At 34.3% G+C, this 22,375-nt stretch overlaps 1 protein-coding gene across 2 annotated transcripts; it reads right to left on the bottom strand.

Annotated features, from left to right (window-relative positions):
• Window positions 1-80: 80 nt before the first annotated feature.
• On the bottom strand, window positions 81-21,401 carry MS3_00009667 (uncharacterized protein). Of its 2 annotated transcripts, XM_051218066.1 has the most exons (10): window positions 21,340-21,401; window positions 20,502-20,629; window positions 20,231-20,466; window positions 18,970-19,158; window positions 17,011-17,347; window positions 13,280-13,606; window positions 11,425-11,463; window positions 6,633-7,522; window positions 3,778-4,232; window positions 81-1,564 (listed from the first exon to the last, which is right to left on the bottom strand). In XM_051218066.1, exons 2-9 carry the CDS (start codon window positions 20,572-20,574, stop codon window positions 4,230-4,232), a joined length of 2,094 nt encoding a protein of 697 aa, XP_051064501.1. In that variant the 5' UTR covers window positions 20,575-20,629; window positions 21,340-21,401; the 3' UTR covers window positions 81-1,564; window positions 3,778-4,229. The 2 variants fall into 2 exon arrangements, with proteins under 2 accessions (XP_051064501.1, XP_051064502.1); XM_051218067.1 differs by having other exon boundaries at window positions 81-7,522; window positions 13,280-14,659; window positions 18,970-21,401.
• Between the last annotated feature and the right edge of the window lie 974 nt (window positions 21,402-22,375).

Consider the following 22,375-nt stretch of genomic DNA (forward strand, 5'->3'; position numbering starts at 1 on the left):
TGTATATCCTCTCCTGTCAAGCGACTTAACCGAGAGCTGGTTTAATAATAAGCAATAAATCATTCTAATGATCAACAAATTGCTGCTCAACTACGTGATCACAAATGGAAAATCGGCGATATGATAATTTATGGACGAACCAATCAGATTTCAGATAACCGGTCTCGGATTTTGGCGCGAAATTCACCCATTAATTTGCTAAATGGAGTTTTGGCATTACAGATTATATCAGTAGTTCATGGTGAAAACCCTAAATCGAATTCATAACCTTAACCATCAACTGTAAATCGTAATTCTAAATCCTCGCATCGGTTTATAATCCTCATTTGATCCTAGTTATTAGGTGAACATTCTCAATGTCACTTTAGTGTCGCTGAAAGGTCGTCCATAATTTATAGTCTGACCGAAAAATCTATCCCTAACCCATAAGTTGTTAACAGTGTTAAGTAAAACTGACCTTCATCATTTCGATTGTTGTGATATATATTACTGACGTCGTCGTTCTATAAATAAAAATGTTCTCTTATCAAGAACCACCATCAGTGAGAACTATAATTTATGTGCAACCTTTGAGTGACATTACATTGACCTTACGAATGTTCACCTACTATCTAAGACTAAATAATACATTAGTATGTAACATTTTTCCCATGAAAATCGAACGTTAACAAGAATTCACAACTAAATACAATCTCAACAATAAATCACTATAGTTATATTGTAAGCATTTTGATTTCTTCTTCGTCAATACCTCAACAACAGCAACAACAACAAACATCGATTAGAATTTGTATGTATATAGGGGAGTAAATAAAATATAAGATACACACATTGTTTTGTTTGTTTCTAAAACTAATTTCATAGACAAAATAATACTGAATGTTAATCATGCAAAATATTTTTTGTGTGTGGAACATTTCAAAGCAAAAAAAAAAACAGAACATATTTATGAACTAGTAACAAGAGAATATACACTTAACGATATAAATGAAATCAATCATTTAATACAATAACAAAACTGGAGAAAAGAAACATGTTGTATGTGTGTGTGTGTCTGTATGTGCATGTATATATGTATGTATCTATGTATAAAAGTAGAAAATCAGTAAAATATGAATGATTCAGGATAAACATGTAAACAAAAATACAGAAAAAGAAAAGAAAAAAAACGACAACAACAACAATAGAAACTTTAAAAAATACATTGAGAAGAATTGTGTAGATGATGAGAATAGAACTAAATGCAATTTTGTATTTGGTTTGATCATAAGGTGTCTAGAAATGTTTGAAATAAAAATTGGAAGAAAAAAACAAACAAAATTTGTTAGATAATCAGTTTTTTATAAAGTAAAAATACTGTGAGATTGAAGAGTATAATCGAAAAAAGGGTAAAACAATGAAATAACTATACCCATCAGCAGTAGTTGTTAATGAGAAAAAGTAGGATTCTCAAAGCATCACGAAAATAAGTACAAAAATGCAGATAAGTTAGGTTTCGAAGACTATTTTCATTTATCGACATAAAAAGATGGAAGTTGAATATTATCCGTAGGAAATCAATCATCTGTTGAATAAAAGTGTAAATAAACTGGATTAATAATAATAATAACTAAAACAGTACCTGTTTATTGAAATCACAAATCGATTTAAGTTAGACAATCATTCAAAACCTATGAGCTCTCCCTCTTGAAATGCTCTCGCACGGCCACGCGTATATAGCCCCTGCCAGGGAAGTTCTACTCACTGCCTTCTCGTGGCGAAGGTGTTGTTTACGAAATTGAGAGGACGAAAAGCGAATGTCCGGCGCTTTAACCGGGTTGGTGGGCATAGAGAGTCCACCTAGGGGAGTTGGATGACCCTGATTCTAAACCACTGGTGCATATGGGCTCCAGGATCCTGAGGAAATAAATGACACATGAACCTATTGTTGGTCACCGGCTAACATGGGACTGTATCTCCTAACGTTGCTCCACTGTTTTGTGGATCAAACCTTCAGGTCGAAGGCTCCGGGTTTGGTCACCTAAGAGACCCACCTGTTTCAGTTTGGGCACCCGGACAGTATCCTAACCCTTACACAAATCGAGTGATTTATGTGGCGCATATCTATTTGGTACCCTCTTGTACCAATGTTTGTTTGTTTAAATAAATAAATTCTCCTCGAAAGTGTTTGTAACACTGTTAACAACTATTTTTTTTATAATCGATCAGTACATTTGTTTTATAGCTCGCCATAAGTCAGACAAACACAACATGGAACCTGAAATATGTGGACATCAGTTCAAGTTGTCAAAGCATAGAGAGACGAAATTGTTAAAACCAATCACAGAGTAGTAGAGATAATAACAGTATTAATAGTGACAGGAAACACTAGTTATCAAAGACATAATTCGAGAAAATATAAATCAGTGAAGTAAAACAAAAATATGAGGAATATTTAGAAATTTAGGATCTAAAGGAGGACAAATAGTAAATACAAATGAGCCACTGTGAACGATTTTGAGTCATATTATTCAAAGTCTCTAACCATTGCTTACGATAATCATATGAACCCCAACCACGTAATCTGCACTAACTTACATGGCTCGGTCTAACGGTCAGTGTTCTTGTGGACTGATACCGTGTCTTGTATTTGTCCACTCTCGGCTTCCTTTCAACCTGCTCTTATACTAGCCATCATCGGCACGCCGAGATAGTAGGTGGACAAGCATATGTAATAATGTTCAAGCCATATCAGTCGATAGATATTCATCCCTATCTCAGGTGTCCTCTATAAATCATAGATGTTTACCGGATTCCATTAAGATGGGCTTTTCGTATAACACAAAAAAATTTTAAACTCGTTCAACTGTGTCCCATTGTTTATGCAAAAATTACAGTAGTATGACAAAATTCACGTATATATTTACTGTGAATCTGTGTGATACAAGGTTGGAGGTAGTCGACAGGAAACCCTGGACCTGGGCTGCGACTAACAATCATTCATACCATCTACTTGGAGTCAGATCCCGGGCCACTAAATTGGTGAACCCATCGACAACATCATGCGATCTCAAATGACCACAAAATAAAGGGGCCCCAACTAAAATATTCCATACTTTGTTTCAAATTATTTTTTCTGGTAAGCGTTTTTTTAGCGAGTTAGTTTTCTAAGGGATGGGGACGCTAACCCTATGCCCAACCCTCCTCCTTTACCCGGGCTTGTGACCGGCAGTAACTCTAAAAGAGCTACAGGCGGAATCTTCAATACGAATGTCAAGGCAGTTCTACTGTACGGAGCTGAAACTTGGAGAACTAATACAACCATAAATAAGAAGGTACAAGTATTTATAAATAATTGTCTACGCAAGATACTCAACATCCATTGACCGGATACCATCAGCAACAGCCTACTGTTGGAGAGAACAAATCAGATTCCAACTGAAGAAGAAATTAGGAAAAGACGATGGAAACGGATAGGACATACATTACGCAAATCGTCAAACTGAATCACGAGGCAAGCCCTAACTTTGATTCCTGAAGGGAAGCGTAAAAGAGAAAGGTCAGAGAACACATCACGTCGAGAAATAGAAGCAAATATGAAAAGGATGAACAACAACTGGAAGGAGTTGGAAAGAATTGCCCAGGACAGGGTTGGATGGAGAATGTTGATGAGCAGCCTATGCTCCTTCACGAGGAGTAACAGGCGTAAGTAAGTAAGTATGTAAGTTTCTCTCAAATCTTGAGTCATTAATTAATTTAATATATTATTTACAATATAATTTTAAATTATTCACTCACTTCTATTATGATATATATTATACTTCGATTCCATCATTAATAATTTTGTTTGACTATTATATACATGTTTATTTTTTAAATAATTACCAAGTGTAAATGAAGAATTCATGAATTGATGAATATGCTTTATACATTTTGTCAATGTTGAAAGTTTTCTTGGTATTTCATCGAATGTATTCAAAGATGAAGTATAATTCAATGGTAAATCATTGAATTTCTGTTGAGAATTACATGTTGTTGAATCAGATAATGAATGATTTCTTGATTGATATTGATTATAATAATCATATTCTATTACACCACCACCACCATCATCATCATCATCATGATATTGATTATTATATTGAGCGCTCATATTCAATTTGAAATTTGATAATGATTCATTATTAGAATATTGATTGGATATTATGATTGTTTTAGGAAATTTTTGTATGATGAATTGACTATTGTTGTCACTGGGGGAATCAGATAAAATCTTCTCATTAAAAAAGAAAATAGGATATAGAAAGAAAAAATAATAATAATGATATTGTTCAACTAACCTAACTATATCCTATCAAGAAGATGAAAAGGTATTCTTCATACTATCACTAATTTAGATTATTTATTTATTTGAACACATAAACATTCGTACATGGAGGAAGCGACATCAAATACAATGAGGTTGTGAAGAGATAGTTAAAAGAAAGGTGAATATATACAGAAGGAGAGTAACAACGAACTAAAATTAGTGTATGAGAGTGAAATAAGACGGTGAATCTGATGCAGATATGAAGGCGCGGATCAGCAAAGCAAGAGCAGCATATCTACAACTGAAGAATATCTGGAACTCAAAACAACTGTCTGTCAACCAACACCAAGGTCAGGATTTTCAATATAAATGTCAAGGCAGTTCTACTGTATGGCGCGGAAACCTGGAGAATTACGAAAGTCATCATCCAGAAAATACAGGTGTTTATTAACAGTTGTCTACGTAAAATATTTCAGATCCGTTGGCTGGACACTATTAGCAACAACCTAGTGTGGGAAAGTGTTATAAATCTCTCGCTCTTACGATTATGACCCAGCTATTCCTATTGCTTAGTATTCTTGGACACCGATTCACTCGACAAGACCCCAAATCAAAACACGGTTGAACAGGAAGAGATTATATTCCAAATAACAAGGTTAGATGGAAGCGAGAAGCAAGTCAGAAGCACAATAGGGAAAACGTCGGTATATTTATAGTTTTTACATAAGAAGATTCCAGAGTATTCTCCGACTATCGACTAGTGCTGATTGGATAAGAATTAGCTAATCAGCGTGCACCAAAGCAATCATGCATTGAGCATGCTTTAATCTAGTCTATGTCCCGCTAACAGAAAGAACAAACCAGATTCCAGCGGAGGAAGAAATTAGGAAGAAGTGATGGAAGTGGATAGGACACACATTGAGGAAAGCACCCAACTGCGTCACAAAACAAGCTCTCACATAGAATCCTGAAGGCCAAAGGAAAAGAGGAAGACCAAAGAACACATTACGCCGGGAAATGGAGATAGACATGAGGAAAATGAACAAGAATTGGATGGAACTAGAAAAGAAGGCCTAGGAAAGAGTGGGTTGGAAAATACTAGTCAGTGGCCTATGTTCCATTAGGAGTAACAGGCGTAATTAAGTAAGTCAGATAATAATAATATTAATAATACAAACAGTTGAGTTAGGAAAATACAACCAGAAATGATTCTTTCTGTAAAAGAATTTACTTTTACTTTGATGAAGAAAGTGACAGCAGGATCACCACTGACTTCTATTCCGAGTCATATCTGCAAACATCTCAAGAGGGCAAACAGAAACAAGAAGGTAGTAATCGTCCTACAAGCACAAACTTCCTTCTCACACATGTGCACACACACAGACACACATGAGTAAGACATTAAATGTAGATCGCAGTAATAATCATTAACCGAATGAAGAATAGGGAAATGTAAATTTAACAAAGACCTAATACCAAAGTTACTCAATACTTATTTGATACATTGTGAGGATTAAACAGGCCAAATGATGAGCAAACAAACGCCATTATTGGTTAAAAATATAGCTCAAGATTTTAAGATAGATAGATGTCATCTGCTCACTAATGACTGACTTCAAGAGATACTCCTGTAGTTCCAGTGAGAAGCCGTTACCAGTGGAGTTCAACCAGGTCTGTTGTGAGATATCAACTCACTGAAGACAATGGTGTACGGTGGCTCAACTTGGTGGATTGGTTGAAGTTAGACATTAACACCGTTGGATGCCGAATCAGTGGTCTAGTTGGTTAAGCGCCTGGCGCGAGATTGATAGGTCCTAGCTTCGAATCTCGCAGGGGCGGTATCGTGGATGCGCACAGCTGAGTAGTCCCACACTAGGATGAAACGGCCGTCCAGTGCTGTCAGGTTTTCCATGGTGGTCTAGCTTCAATTGACTCATGATTTCAACTATTGAAATTACTAAAATCTCCACAAAACCCCTTCTGACAATGTTTGTGTTTAAACAAATAAATACTAGGTATCTAATTAAGTCAATATTAGTTAAACAAGATCAAAGGATAATAGCTGATATAGCAGAGAAATCTGAGCAATAATACAGAATCATCGTACCATATACTGTTTCTGTTGTAAAGAAAAAACGAATATGATATTTTTCAGTGTAAAAGTACTGGGGATAAAGTTACTTTCCTCTGATTAGTTTTAAACAGGATAAAACGTGTTCCCTAGATTTTACAGTTAGTCACCATTCACCTATTTTAAATCTTATCAGTATCTTTTCAGCAATAATTTTGTAAAACTCCCTTAAAACATAAAATACAATGAATAGAAAGTAAAAACAAAACCTACTACATGATTCCTTTTATTCTCATCATTATTACGATCTATTGATGATGAAGTGGAAGAACAAGGAGAAATCGATAAATAATTCATTCTTTCATTTTGTGTACTTATTTCATGTAGACTATCACAACTCTTACTTTTATTAAATGTTTCTAGCGATTGATAATGTGTAATAAGATGTTGATTGATATTAAGCCTGTCATCATCATCATCGAAACTTGCTTCACGACTTGAACAAGTACTGATTGCATGAAAATTTCGATTGGAAATAATCACATTGTTAACACTATAACACATCAAATCACTATTGAATTTATTATCATCATCATTATCATCATCGTCATCGTTATCATCATGCTTTATAGTAAATTCAGGTAAGGAATAACAATGTTGTAATGAATTACCACAATGATTTGAATTATTTGCCAATTTTGTTTTAACATTATTATTATTATTATTATTATTATTATTATTATTATTATTAGTAGTAGTAGTAGTAGTAGTAGTAGTAGTAGTAGTATTCAATGGTTTCATTTTCAATATATTCACTTGTTGATCTATACTGGGATCAATTTCATCATCAACTTCAGTAACACTAGATAATTTATTTATTCGACTCAATAGTCCCGGTATACTTCCTCGATAATTGTGTAATTTACGTTTAATTATAAAATAATTACTAGGTAATTTTTTGTATTGCATATGTAAACATTTATCACAGTGATTTGTAGTTGTTGTTGTTGTGGAACTGGATATTACTGTTGAACATTCATTAAGATTATTTATATTAAAATTATAATGATTATTATTATTATCTTCAATCATGTCTAATTGACGTTTCTGTGAACAGATACGTATTAGAGCACAGATTAATATAGCAGGTACCGGTGCGAGAACTAGTTTGGTTAGAAGAGTAAAAAGAAAAACATGTTCTTGAATGAAACAAAAGATAAAAAATAACCAGAAATAAATTCATTCGGTGAAAAAAAGCAACAAGGAATTCCTATTTATAACTGTGAATCATACCAACACACTAATCAGGTACATATTCAAGTACTTAATTTTTACATACACTCCATGTGTTTATTTATATTTATTTATTTAAACACATAAACATCGGTACAAAGAGGCACCGAACAGATATGCTCCACATAAATCATTCGATTTGTGTGGGGGCTGGGATACTGTTCAGGTGCCCAAACCGAAGCAGATGGTTTTCTTAGCGGGCACACTTCGGAGCCTTCGATTTGAAGGTCTGATCCATAAGGTAGTGGAGCAACATCAAGAAATGCAGTCCCATGGTAGTCGGTGACCAACGATTGGTTCATATGCCATTTATTCACTCAGGATCCTGAAGCTCATATACACCATTGGTTTAGAATCAGGGATTTCCACCTCCTTTAGGTGGACTCTCTATGTCCAGTTCAAGTGTTAGACGTGATGATACCCCACTCAGTTATCAAAATAGATGAAGTTCAGATTAATGACTTAGTAGTTAAAAGTCGAACATATTTAAACAGTGATCCATAGCTTTATATTTCCAATTGTAACTATATACCTTTTGATTTGTTAATTTCATATTAATTATGACAAAATCAGACACTATCCATGTTATTTGCAACCTGGACATCTAACTTAATGCTGCAGTAGAACAACAAAGTTGCCACGACCATTTGGTAGATCATCAGTGAATTATAATTGGACGTTAAACCTACTGCTCATCACGTAAACATTACTTGTGTGCATGTGTAGTTAAAGTCAAACTGTGAAGATAAAACTAGTGTCTAGTGTCATATAGGATTTAAGTTTATTCTAAAATGAGAAGAATAATACTTCTTATAAATAACACTGAAGATTCCATTCCCAAAGAAACATTTTAATCTACATTATGAATGGTATCCTTAGAAAAATTACACAATAAATTACGAGAAAAAATAACAAGAGACTTGATTGCAATAACAGTAAACTAATAAATATTTTTAAGATGATTATAAAAACTTTATACCATATCATATCCAATTAATAACTGTTACTATCCTACATATAAACAATACAGAATATTTCAAATCATCATACTTTTATAGTGTACAAGTACAAAAAGAGACCTTTTATCATTTTATGTCTATCTAAGTCAGCAAAATACAACCCAAGGTCTGCTCGTGGAGTTGCTAGGTAGTAGGGGAAACCTTGCTAGCTAGTTTTAAGCAATCGAAAGAGATTGAATTGATCCCACATTCTGTTGTAATATGGACTACTCGAGTTCCAACTTCGAGGCTCACTAAATCTTGTGGGCTGCCAGATCTGTATATGAATCTCATGAGTCGCAGTTTGTGTAGCTTTGTCTGCAAGTATATGCAATAGGGACGTACGCTGAAATGTCTGCCCTATGTCTTATAACATAAGCGTGCAATAGTGTACAAGTCCAACCTCAATCAATTTACGAAGTTGCGCAACTCTCATCCACTGGTTGAGATGGATAACTGTCTCACACTATACACCGATTGGACTGCACTAGAACTCCGGTAGTTGCATCATCAACCTAGTCACTAATCAGCACATAACTATTATTAGTATAATAGGGGGGGTCGGTGGAGAAAGTAAGAATTTCGTAGTTTTAAATCATGAACTAAGGGGTCCCATGATATAACAAAACGGTGGTTCAGTGTTTACAGGTTCCCCATGGTGATTTAGCTAAGATCAGTTCTTGATTTAAACCACGAAAACTCTACAGTCTCCACAAATCCTCCGAGACTATTATTACTATCACTAATATTTCGGGTTTTTTTCTGTAATTTTCACTTATTTTTTCCACCTACTCTTTTACCAAATCCTAGATTCCAGTCCAAATCAAATAAATAAACACCAGAATTGCTGCCATTTGTTGATATATCCATCTAGCAAGTTTTACAAGCAGAATTATTGACACATTTCAACTAGACACGAATTTAGTTCATATTTATTACCATAGTAATACAACAAGCTATCAAGATCGATTTGCAAAAGGATGTAACAATCTACATGTGAAAATATTTAATTTCAATTTCCTAAACAAAAGGACTAATTTTGATGGAGTTTTGTTTCGCTGATCTGGATAGTATAATGATGAAGCAGCTTACATTATTTTACTGAATTACAACATCATAGGCAAATAAACTTATGGTAGAAGTGAGGTATTCGAGTTTCCTCACATGTGACTAACATTTTATCTTGTCGACCTCGAACTTGATTAGTTAGTGTTGACGTTTAATCTGTTTGAATAATTTTTTCTGGTTGGTGTTTTTTAGCGAGTTAGTTTTCTACGGGATGGGGTCGCTAACCCCATGCCCACCCCTCCTCCTTTACCCGGGTTTGGGACCGGCAGTAGCCCCCGGAGGTACTCGAGGCGGACCAAAGAACACATTACGCCGGGAAATGGAGATAGACATGAGAAAAATGAACAAGAATTGGGTAGAACTAGTAAAGAAGGCCCAGGACAGAGTGGGTTGGAGAATGCTGGTCGGCGGCCTATACTCCATTAGGAGTAACAGGCGTAAGTAAATAAGTAAGTAACATTTATTCTGTAATTGTTCGTATTTTTATTTTTATTGAATCTCCTACTTGTCCTACATTTGTCCATGATTTTTTTTCTGATTGGTTGATAGATTTTATCGACTTTGATGTGTTTATTGATTGTTGGTTGACTTGATTTCCAAGACTCTAAAAATTCTCAAATCTTAGTATTCCTTCTATTCAAGATTTCGATATTTTTTCTCAATTGAATGTGTGTCCACAATTGTGCACATGTATTAATATAAGGAAAATATGTCACGGCATTTGATCGCTAATTGATGTTCATGCAAGCGTAGATGAAAGAGGAGTCTATTTTGTCCGATGTAGTGTTTCTCACAAATGGAACCGTTTATTTTTTAAGATGATGTTTCTTTTTTTTTTTCATTTCATCCTTATGATTTCATAATATTGATTGACTTGTTTTCCCCGGCTCATGTGTTACCCATGTGGTGTAACGCTACTTATATTGACAGATAAAAGTAGTATGTAACACAAATCTGGAGTAGAATGCCTGGTAGTAGAATATTGACAATATGGAATTGAGGAGAACAGGAATGTGAACAGAGTTTAATTGTAATAACAACATGAATGAAGCAACGATGAGGTTTGTAAGAGACAACTGATGAAAGATGTGCAAACGAAGTATGTACTGTATGGTTTTCATATTTTACTAAGACACTAATTTAGCATTAAACGGTGAACTAGTCTTCCCCACCTTAGTGTACGTTCACTGTAAATCTATTCCAAACGGCTTCAACAATCTCGTTTTAATTTCTGATATGCTTTCAACATAAAATAGGATGATCCGTTTGTTGGTTTCTGTATTTCATTTCATTTCTGCTGATGAGTTGGATTGATATTTTCTGATGAAGATGAGTGAATATCCCTTATTTTAAAAGATAGTTATTAGATATTTTTCTTCATTATTCCGCGCTGTAAATGTTTTCGTCCTTTTGAATAAAATTTGTATACAGTTGATTTTGTAAGTTCTTAGGGTTGTTGCTGCCGAAATCACTCACCTGATCTACAAATCATCCCCACTATCTCAAGAAAAAAACTGAATATAGATTAAATTGTTATCTAAAGTAATAATTATGCGACCGAAGCTAGGCTTAATGAGAGAGTAGCCTAGTTTCAATATATCTACAACAGAAACAAAGCCCAACGTAGTGATGAAACATCTTGAGAGGATTATCTTTTTTCTAGAAAACATAAAGAAGAATTACAATAACAGAAGTTTCATACTTACCTATCCATGGTAATTTAGATATCCAATGATCGTCTTTAGCTGACGGGTTCACAAACATATGCGTAGAGCATGAAAAAGAAACAACAATTTATAAACATCCATTTTACAATAAATATTACAAATATTTAAAATATCATGCATTTACACGCATAGAAATAATAATAATAATAGTGGTAGGAATAAAGTATATGGACGAACCAATCAGACTTAAGATGGCAGTCATCAAAAATTTAGCGCGAAATTCACGACGCCATAACGGTTAACTTTTAACTTGTTGAGAGTTATATAGAAACTGAGGAATGTTTAACAATATTTTGTTATTTAGAAGCTGGAATTTCATAACATGATAAGACTAAAGATCTATAAAGCTTGTATGCGATTATTGGAATGATGATGAGAAATTTTAAGGGAAGAAACAGTTGAAACTAAATACACTTGAAACTCACAACGGATTAACAAAATTTTTGGTGCTATACTTTATGGACGTAAAAAAACAGAGGTAAAATAGTCCGCTGTGGATATGTGCACGGAATTCATTCATCCATGTACATAAAGCATCGTTACATTATAGCCGATATCACATGGCAATGAAAATCTTATGACATTTCTCATATGGAATAGTAAGATGTGATTGGCCAGCGAAAAAAGACAGACTGACATTCGTCTTACTAAATATTTAACACATGAATTCTCTTCTATCATTGTTTGCTACTCTGGATTCACTGTGTATGAAGCACTAGTGTTTGTGTCGAATAAATCTATTGTTTGATCTATTACTCTAGTTCACTAGATTCAGTCGCAAATCAATTATCTGATATAACGTGATTCCAGTCTGTGTATAGCTTATCGACCGAGTATTCAGTATAGAGGTAGTATAATCTTGTGTCATGTTGTATTAATGTATAACAGTAGTATATTGTGGTAAATGGAAATATTTTTATTCGCCCGTAATTTCAACATATTTTCATTTACTATAAGTAATAATTCACACATAATTGTTTATTAATGATGCCCAAGTTTTTAATCGTTTGTAATTTTATAACTATTTTACTAGGAATTATTTCATAGCCCAACAATTTTCTGATTGGCTAAAATGTTTAAATTCGTCTATATACCTTCCCCTGTCAAAAAATGAATACTACACATGATCTTAGCTCGTCTAGAGTTACTGCCGCTCCCAAGCCCGGGTAAAGGAGGAGAGTTGGGCATAGGGTTAGCGACCCCATCCCGTAGAAAACGAACTCGCTAAAAAACGCTAACCAGAAAAAAATAATTCACAAAAAATGAGTACTAACATATGTTTCCCTGTGTGTAACCTGGTTTCATCACAATAAGAAGAATTATGAAAATATGTGAATTTTTCATTGTTACCGTAGTTGAAAAAGATGCCAAAGAACAGATATTAGGTGTGTCAGGTGAAAGCAAGCCATGATTGGTCAACGAATGAATACAGATAAGTCGTTATCCCTAGATTACTGCAATCACAATCCCAACTCATCATAACCAATCCTAATCCAGTCTCGTTTCAAGGTACTCATAGAAGTACTTTACCATGGTGTAGGGAAACGCCGGAATACTTGTGACATGACTCAAGACCACCTGCTTTCTTCACAAACAAACACCCTTTCATCACATGCAACAACTACAACGCTGATCTAACTATGAATTAACCAAATAACTCATGAGTATCAGATTATATGTTCGAACCTATTTAGCTGATTTAGTCAAGAGAATTATACTGTATCACTAGTTATCAAAATAAAACCAATGAATTCACCTATGAGGTGAACATGTATGCACGTAATGCTTCATTTATAACTCTACACTGGTAAAACAAAACAAAATAGTAACTTACATAATTTAGATGTTTTCAGGGAATAATTTGATGGGATCATATTACAATTTGCTTCATCCTGTGATAAATTAACTTCATTCATAGGCACTCTCAAATCACAATCTGGAAGGCTATCACACAGCATTGTAGCTTGAACACAAATAGGATGTTTACTTGATAAGATATTAGATTGATTCGGTAATGGTGTTAGTGGTGAGGACGACATTGACGTAGACGATGATATAAGACTACTTTGGTTGTCCTGGTGATGATTAGTTGACGTAGTATTAGAAGTAGATAAAGATTGAAGACACCAAAATCCAGAGAAAAATTCACATAATGCTTTCTCTAAAATTTACGATTGAAATACATGATTGTGAATGATTGTAACTGTTATGATTTGGGATAGATAATCTAAAGTGTAGTTCCAAATTTAAAAAACGTGAGGAAGATCCCCTAAATAAGAAATGGGATCTACCAGAACTAGAAAGATCAGATGACTTATACACTACTACACTTCAATCCAAATAATTCGTACGTGAATCAAGGGGAGATGGGATTGTAGTTGTTAAACTATACTACCGAATGACCTTGTGAAAATCACTCATCCCAGCCAATCAGAAACGAGTTACAATACGAAGTCAAAGAATTTACAGAAAGGATATTCTTTGAACATGACTGATTAACTTCGCTTGTTATTGATTCTGAACTGCTAGAGTATACGATTAGAGTTACGATTAAAGATTAGGATCTAGACTTAATTTTATAAAACTAACCTCAGTCTTAACCCCTATTCCGAACTAACATAATTTTAACCATAGCCTTAATTCAATCATAATCCTGACCTTTGACACAAAGTTTTACTGTGATTCCAACACTAAGTAATAATTTTAACCTCAGCGAACATTGCAGTGAAAGATCACACCATTTTATGTTTTCTACATTCATGCACCGTCATTTCATTACCGCATTCATACTTAAGTGCTGGTGTTAGCAATCCATCTTGTTTTTTTGCCGAAATTCCCAGCTCATGGTCAATATCCTGAGTTTCATATAGTTAGATAAAGGTCCCTCTACACCAATAAATCTCCCATTTCCTTGAAGTCGCCTTCTTTATTCTGCTTGGTTAGACGGTATGATTCTGCACTATTATAAACGGAACTTTCATAAGTTTTATATTCAAAACTGTAGTAGGACAAACCTGTTTATATCATATTAGTCAAATTAACTTATTCTCCAGGTACTTGAATATGAGCCATATATTAAGTGGGATACTGCAGCGCAGCTGTCCAAACCGAAGTAGATGGAATGATTTTCGAACCTATGACTTAGTGTTTGAAAGTCAAACGCCTTAACCAGTAAGCTACTGCTCCATTGTTTATATATTGTTCCAAGCATGACCTTAGAGCATGTAAAGAAAAATAACATAATTCTAAGTCCCTACATTGTTTCTAGTTACGACAAAGGATTTAAAGTAAGGATTAGGGGTTTAAGGTTAAAGTTTTCATCACAAATCAACATCACTTATAATGTAAAAATGCTTTGTAACCATATGGATGAACAAATTTCGCGCAAAAAATGCCAGAGATGCTAACTGGTTAGTTTATCCATAAAATGTAGTGTATCGCTAAGTTAAAATTAGTTTCAGGATTAAGAATTTATGAATGTAATTAATAAATAGTATCGATTTGTCTGATATATACAACCTACTGAGAAAGAATTGAGTATTTAACACATTTAAGATAACAATTTTTACTGTATGATGACAAAAAATAATTTTTCGACATCATTTGAAACATTTCAGACAGTATAGAACAAGGTCTATACTTCATCGAACACTTAAGAGACATGAAAACTATCTCGTCACATCTCACTGTATTTACCAATTTAAATGTGTGTGTGGCCATATATAAATAGAGAGGAGTAGATGCGATCACAAAATTAGGGTGTATGAACATGTACCTAAATGGTTGCACAGACAAATAGAATCAAATGACCCAATAAGAGTAGAGGATAAACATCCATCATCCTCTATTGCCAAACACATACTTGAAACAGGCCATAGGATTGATCTTAACTCGACTTTTATGGTGTTGTACAAAAGTTTAAAAGGGTGTATACTAGGAAATTCACTTGGTATTGTTTACTTGAATCTTCCCATTGACGTTTAGGACTGCAGTTGACCAGTCTTATTGGTATATGTGCATACTATGCGCATTGCCTCGATATAGCCTTAATTCACAAGCATTATAAGTAAAGATAATATTAAAAAACAATACCAAGTGAATGTAAACTTCACCCCATTGCATAAGCAAGTGGCTATCAGGAACCAGTAACGTTGAACCGAGTCCCAGAGTGAACATCAATTCTGAGATGTATGTACATTTAGCTGACGAGTCCCAAATAAGACAAAACGCGCATCCTCGATTTCACTGCTAGCCACTATCCATATTTGCTTATTTCAGACAGTATATAAAAAGGTATTTCTACTCCTTGCTATAAGTAACATTTGAATATTAAAGAAAAAAATCAAATATTTCATTCTTAATGGTATATTGACTCGTCCATATACCATAACTTTTGTATTTATTTACATTACATAGAAAAAGAATCCTTTCTTTTCTACATAAAAAAAAATGAGAATGACAGTGTGTAATATGTTGTATGCCTATATCTTTCTATATAGACTGTATATAACATGTAAATCAATGGGTTTTTCTTTATTGTACTCTACTTTGTTTATGGTAAGTAAACTTCTTAAACAAGTCACTTGATTAGTGATTCATTAACTGGGAAACAAATTAGTGGGAATTGATCTGTGTAAAATATGCATGACTTATACGTATCACCTTTTTATAACTTCATCAGTAAATTTATTAAACGATGATAAAAATTCCTATAAAACTATTTATTAGTTGAAGTTAGACAATGATAATGTTGAATAACGGCTCAATGGTCTAAAGGTTAAGCATTTGAGCGCGAGATCACGGGTGTTGGGTTCGATTACCACAGTGGGTTAGTGGATGTGCACTGCTGAGGAGTTCCATACCACGAAGAAACGGCCGTGCAGTACTTCCAAGATTTTAATGGTGGTCTAACTTAGATCGGTTCGTGATTTCACTGTAATTCAACAATTTCCACAACCTTTTACTGACAACCATTTATTGGTAGGATTGGGAAAACGACCATTTAGCATGGATATACTCGCATTCATACAAATGACGCTACTTAGCGATATTTTAATGAAAACTATTTTGAAATATTGATCTAACCGTTGGGGAATCAATATACTTCTTGAAACAACTAACATATTTCATAATTTCTGTAGCGAAATGTTTTTTTTCTACTAAATCGTAACTTTTCCTCATTCGATGAAAGAAAGGCGATTTCAGAATGGCAAGGTCATCACAGCTACCTTTGCTGACTTGTACCTATATCGTACATACATCATGAAGAGGGAGAGAAAAAGAGAGTACTATGTCTAAGATTTTTATTTCGTCTACGTTTTAATCCACCTTCTAAGAAATTTACTGTTCATTAATGGGGGATTTGGTATAAATCTAATAGTTAACAAGAAAATAACTGTATTAAAATTATATCAGATTGTATATATTCACTTATATGAATTATGCAGAAACAACATCAGTCTACCTGAGGGGTTTTGATGTGATGTCTACTAAATATAACTCAAAATGAAAAAAAAACGGTTGATTAAAACATATTTTAAAGCCGAAAAATATCAAATAACATACGGCGTTCCATAGAGAAATTTCCTACAAATAGCATATGTGAAGAGATACGCACAAGAAATTTAATGCCTGATCTGGAAAGAAAATGTTGACTATTCAGATTGTTTAAGTGGGATGTTGATGACAATGAAGAGTCACTGAAACTTGTATTCAAAAAGATAACAGAAGAGGAAGAAGTACTCGACAGTGATGTATTTGTAATTGTCGTAAGATCTGTAATTTCTGTTTCATTTCTCAGCTTCCAAGTAATGCGAATTCTTCGTAAATATCCAGATAAACTCCAATGGTTAGACTGACCAATGTAAGAACTCGAGCAGTTGATCAGTAAGATTTCATCAGGCTATTTTTAAGGGACAGCAAAGAAACAGCACAAATAGTCTATAAATTAAAGAGGTTAAGTATTTTACTTGTTAATATTATTATACTGTAGTGTGACTTTTGGATAAACGACAGAAACTATAATATACGGCTGAAAACATTCGATAAGTAGGACATAAGTAGAAATATTTCTGACTGCTAAGCAGATCACTCTAACGAACATCAACATTAGATGATCGTACCATCATTTTCATGCATTGAATATTCAAATACAACAGTTTGTGGCAAGCATATTTGAATGGAAAGGTATTCTCGTTAAGTTCTCAAAATACTCAGATATATACAAAGGTGCTTACTGTGTACACTTAATAGTTCCATCCTGAACTAGCCCTTTTGTGAAGCGGTGGCCTAGTAGTTAAGCTTTCGGCATTCAGTTTTCAAGGCACAGGTTCGAACACCACTCTACTAACTTTAATTTCGGCAACCGCGTAGTATTGTGATTCATGCTACTTATGCCGACAGATATAAGTAGTATGTAGCAGCAGTCTGAAGTGGAAAGCCTGCCAAAAGAAGGTTAGACTGAGAAGAACAAGAAGGGGAACAGATAGCAATTGGAGTAAAAACAGAATTAAAAGAGTTATGAAGTATGTAAAAGACGACTGAGGGACGATGTACAAATGATGTATTTAATGTATGGTTTTCATATTTTACGAAGACATCCTGTGATATATATCCAACCAGGTTTATAAGTTTCTCACAAAATATTAATACAACGTAATAACCATATACTTATTTATTATTTTTATACAATAGAATAAATAGCATTATGTAGACATAATTTAAGGAGTGAAAATCAATTAAACTAGCATTATTAAGACATAATTTGACTTTTTTGAAGTAAGAAACAGCTTAAGGGAAATCATCTACTTTTAGAGTGGTTTTTACATCTTGACCTTCATTGGCATGATTAAATCTTTCACAGTGTTCTAAAGTACCAATGATATATGATAATGTACCTTGATGGGACTTTAAATCAGTTTTATCAACTAAACCCTTGCTTATTAGAAGAATTTACACATTAAAAAACTGAACAATTAACTAACAGAAAACTGAAAAGATAAATGGTTATGTGATAACTTCACTGAAGGCTATTGAACATGTCTGTCTGTAAAATTTCAATAGATTCAGACAACCGAATACGTAGTTTGTTTTAATTAAACTAATGGCAATAGGCTATCGTTTTTAAAATATTATATAGATTTGTGAATGATATGTCTTCAAATTACATACCCTGGTTATCACTGGTTGTGATAATCCAAACCACTAAAAACTACATGAAAATTCATACTTATTACACAAGTGAGTGCCTAACTGAACTTAATAGCTAAGTGGATAACGCGTTGTCGTTTGAAGTGAAAGGTACTGGGTTCGAACTCCATAGTGAATATTAACTCTACAAAGCGAGTAAACGCAGCTAACAAGTCACAAATAGGATGAAACGACCCGCATCGCAGATACCATAGTCAGCTATATTTCATCTACTCCACGATTATTGCTTAAAACACTCTGTATTCAAATGTAAGCAACACTCCAATGGTAATCGACTACATAATAAGGAGATTAGCGTCTCAAAATTAAACTCACTGCTTCTCCGATACTAGTTGAATCTATATTATCACCATCTTGATCCTTTAAAGCATCTTGTCGCCGGTGTTTTGTGTTCCACTCCAACGATTCAATCCATTGTTCCAATTTAAGATAAAAGGATTCAGACAAATGGGCATTTTTAGGACAAGTAAAGTGGATATTAGCTCTTAATAGCCAAAAGAGAGCCTATTTATTCACGAAAAAGAAATGTAAAATAAGCATGCACACTACTTTGATTGATATTTATGTTACACATCGCGATAAGAATTTATTAATATAAAACAACTTAGACATGGAAGAATTGGACAGAACAAAATCTATTTATTGCTTCCTAACATTTCTATCCTTATTGTAAACGCTCCTTCCCTGATCCCAACTTTCCGCTCTTGCAATCAATACTAATGATCCAATCATACAAAATTCTATCGACGGTCTCCTGAAACCACGTTCAAAACCGCAACTCCGAGTATTTCTACCTTTGTGTGCTCTTATAGTACCAGTTATTTGGACAGCTCAGACGACCGCCAACTGAAACATCATCTACAAGACCTCGTTAAGCTTACAAATACATCGCCATATTTACACCTGCAAGGGCATAGGAAGTCACTGCCAGGTCTTGAGAAAAACAAAGAATGAAATATGCCAGTACACTCACTCGCTCAAAGAAAGTTCATATCAAAGAATCTACTACTTTTTCTGAAATTATATAATGCTAGCATTAAGTTCTCAGTAGTCTTACCATACTTGACTACTACTTCGTAGATGCACAAGACTAAACACTTGAATTCTGTATCCCTTTAAGGCATGAATTTACATATTAAAAGTACACGACAGCAACAAGTTGCACACATACTTCTTGAATAAGCATTTTGTAGGTATTATAAATAATACAAAATAGCTTAGAGTCAATATTATTTGGACCAAGATTTTATCAGCGACCAGTCTTCAAGGGGCAATGGAAGAAAATACATTGGCTCATTTCAATCATCACATTCTAATTAAGCGAAGTGCAAATTGATTCTATAGCTTTAGCTTTTAATAACATAGCAAAGAAAAACCAGTCTGAAAAACTTTGGGTAGTTAGACAAGGTGCGAAAAAGATTCCTTTCTGCTCCCAAAAGAAGATTTGTAGCATTGTAAGTAGATTACAGAACTGTCAAGTGAGAGCTTTACTTGTTAAATTGAACTTTTTTAGCAAGTTTTGATTTTGTTTCACAGAAAATATTATTGTAGTTTGATTACAAAGATCAGAACTTACTAGACCTTCTGGAAATGATCTTTTTACAAAACGACCAGAAGGATGAATGACTAATCCAGGACACAATGCAAATTTCGGATTCCTTGGAGGATTATAAAACGAAGACGTATTTAAATCCCCAGGCCACGATAACACTAACTGTTCACGGATTGTAATATCATCCACTACATAATTAGCGACAAATCCTTTGTCATTCCTTTCCTTGCACAGCTTATCGAAACTAGAAAGCAGAACATCTACAACTTTCTTGATGTACTGAGTGTAGACTTACAATTATTTGCGAAAACATCACAAGTTATAGCATGATAAACTAAGATAATGCTGGTGAGTGCTACATTCTTCATGGACGTTACAGCATCAAAAACAAATCGGTCTACCCAATCACCAATAAAACCAATGCTTTTAAGACAAATAAACAAAAGATGTCCGAAGTAATTATCGAGAAAAAAAAGAGGGGATCATAATTAGAAATAAACAAGTAGATCCAGCAAAAAGAACAAGTTGGTTACAGCTACTACCAAACAACGTGAATTAAGTAGGCTGAATTGACAGACAACAACAATCCAGGGTGTTATATATCTTCATTTACTAATTCCGGTTCGCATTTATACAACTTTAAGCAATTAAGTTTGTGTTTAAGAGAAAATGGTTTTCCACATACACCATTGTTCGTTATCTGAGGGCTGAAAATAAAATGTTTCATGTACTTGGTAAGACAGGTCTTAAGTCACTTAATGGTGACAAACGTGTGTTCATGAGAAATACCGAGAAAAAGTATAAATATGATAAATGACCTAAGATAATTCCATTACTTGGTAAATTTGATGTTATTACCATATTATATCTGCTACTCTGACGTGATCTGCTTCTCCTATTTTGATGACCCAATCAGGGCATACTGGATGGAACAAGTGCTAAGTAGATGGACTGGTGACAAACAAAATATCGTCAAAAACTCAGGAATTGTGCTTAAGATTTATCAAAAAATTCATGTGTAGCTCAATGACAATTTTGTGATTTGCACATAATGAAAAACATATCACGAAAACTTGCATAAACCATCAATTAAAATAACAAAAGACCTCAGCCGGAGCCAGAAAGTAACTCACGATGACCTTGTCTATTAGATGGAGCGCTAAACATTCGATTGCTGATTTTCACGACAAAGTGAGTCAAAATAGACAATGATGTGACTTCGACGCAAGATCTTATTGATTAGGTAGTCGCATCATGACAAGTCTTAATTTTCGGGATAGGGTCTATTATAATAGTTACAAAGATATACGTAATTATATCGAAATAAACCTTAATCCTACATATCCACCTCTTTGCATTCCTTTCATTCGTTTTGAATATACCATATTTTCTCACGGGTGTGAACTTTTGTTCACGCTCGGTTGGCAACTTATATTTCACCATAAAGAGCATATGTAAGCAGCTTGACTTCCATACCACCGTCACCGTTGTTTGCTGAAAATGCTGAAAGATGGTAAGCATATTCTGGGAAGTATCATCAGTCTCTTGATAGGTTTACAGAAAACTTTTCAACAGCGCAAAATAAACTAGTCCCGAAACGAATGAGCACTAAGCAGCACACAGTAAGGCAAAGAAGAGGGTTTTCAATGACAGTAGTATTAGTGGAATAAGCACTGACATCACTGAGGATAAGATAAAACTCAGCACCATCATAACATCGGTAGTGTTAGGCCTTCTCTGCAAACTTGTGTGCCCTAGCCTCTCCTGTTGCAACTGTGGGACTCAAAAATTCTATTGTATGAGATTGTACACCCTTCAGTATGAATATAAAGAATAAAAGTTCATTTTCAGAAATGCTTGGCGCCTCAAATCTCCGACCAGTCAACGGAAAACACGGGAATCTGGGCCTTAATCTGACTGTCAAATAAAATGGACCATAATTTTCCTCAGAGTCTTGAAAACCAACCACGTTTTGCGACAATTTCTCAACAGCTACGAGCCTTAAAGACAGCTATGATCTTCCTCTCAGTTTTCAAGACAAAAACAACAGGGTGCTTCAGGAAGATGTAGACAGGAAACTCAGAAATTCCGAAGTTTGACTACTAACAGTTATATGGCTGACCTGGATGAACGGAACCAAATAACAAAATCATCCGAGACTTCATGAAG

The sequence above is a fragment of the Schistosoma haematobium genome, chromosome 7 (assembly GCF_000699445.3).
Source record: "Schistosoma haematobium chromosome 7, whole genome shotgun sequence".
Classification (NCBI taxonomy): Eukaryota; Metazoa; Platyhelminthes; class Trematoda; order Strigeidida; family Schistosomatidae; genus Schistosoma; species Schistosoma haematobium.

What these genes read in the sequence shown, in the direction of transcription:
- MS3_00009667 (XM_051218066.1), bottom strand. Translation starts at nt 20,574, where the DNA reads ATGAAGAATGTAGCACTCACCAGCATTATCTTAGTTTATCATGCTATA. An exon ending in TGATGTTTTCGCAAATAATT is followed by an intron (nt 20,467 to 20,501) that starts GTAAGTCTACAC and finishes AGAAAGTTGTAG; the next exon opens with ATGTTCTGCTTTCTAGTTTC. An exon ending in CAACTAGTATCGGAGAAGCA is followed by an intron (nt 17,348 to 18,969) that starts GTGAGTTTAATT and finishes CCTTAAAAATAG; the next exon opens with CCTGATGAAATCTTACTGAT.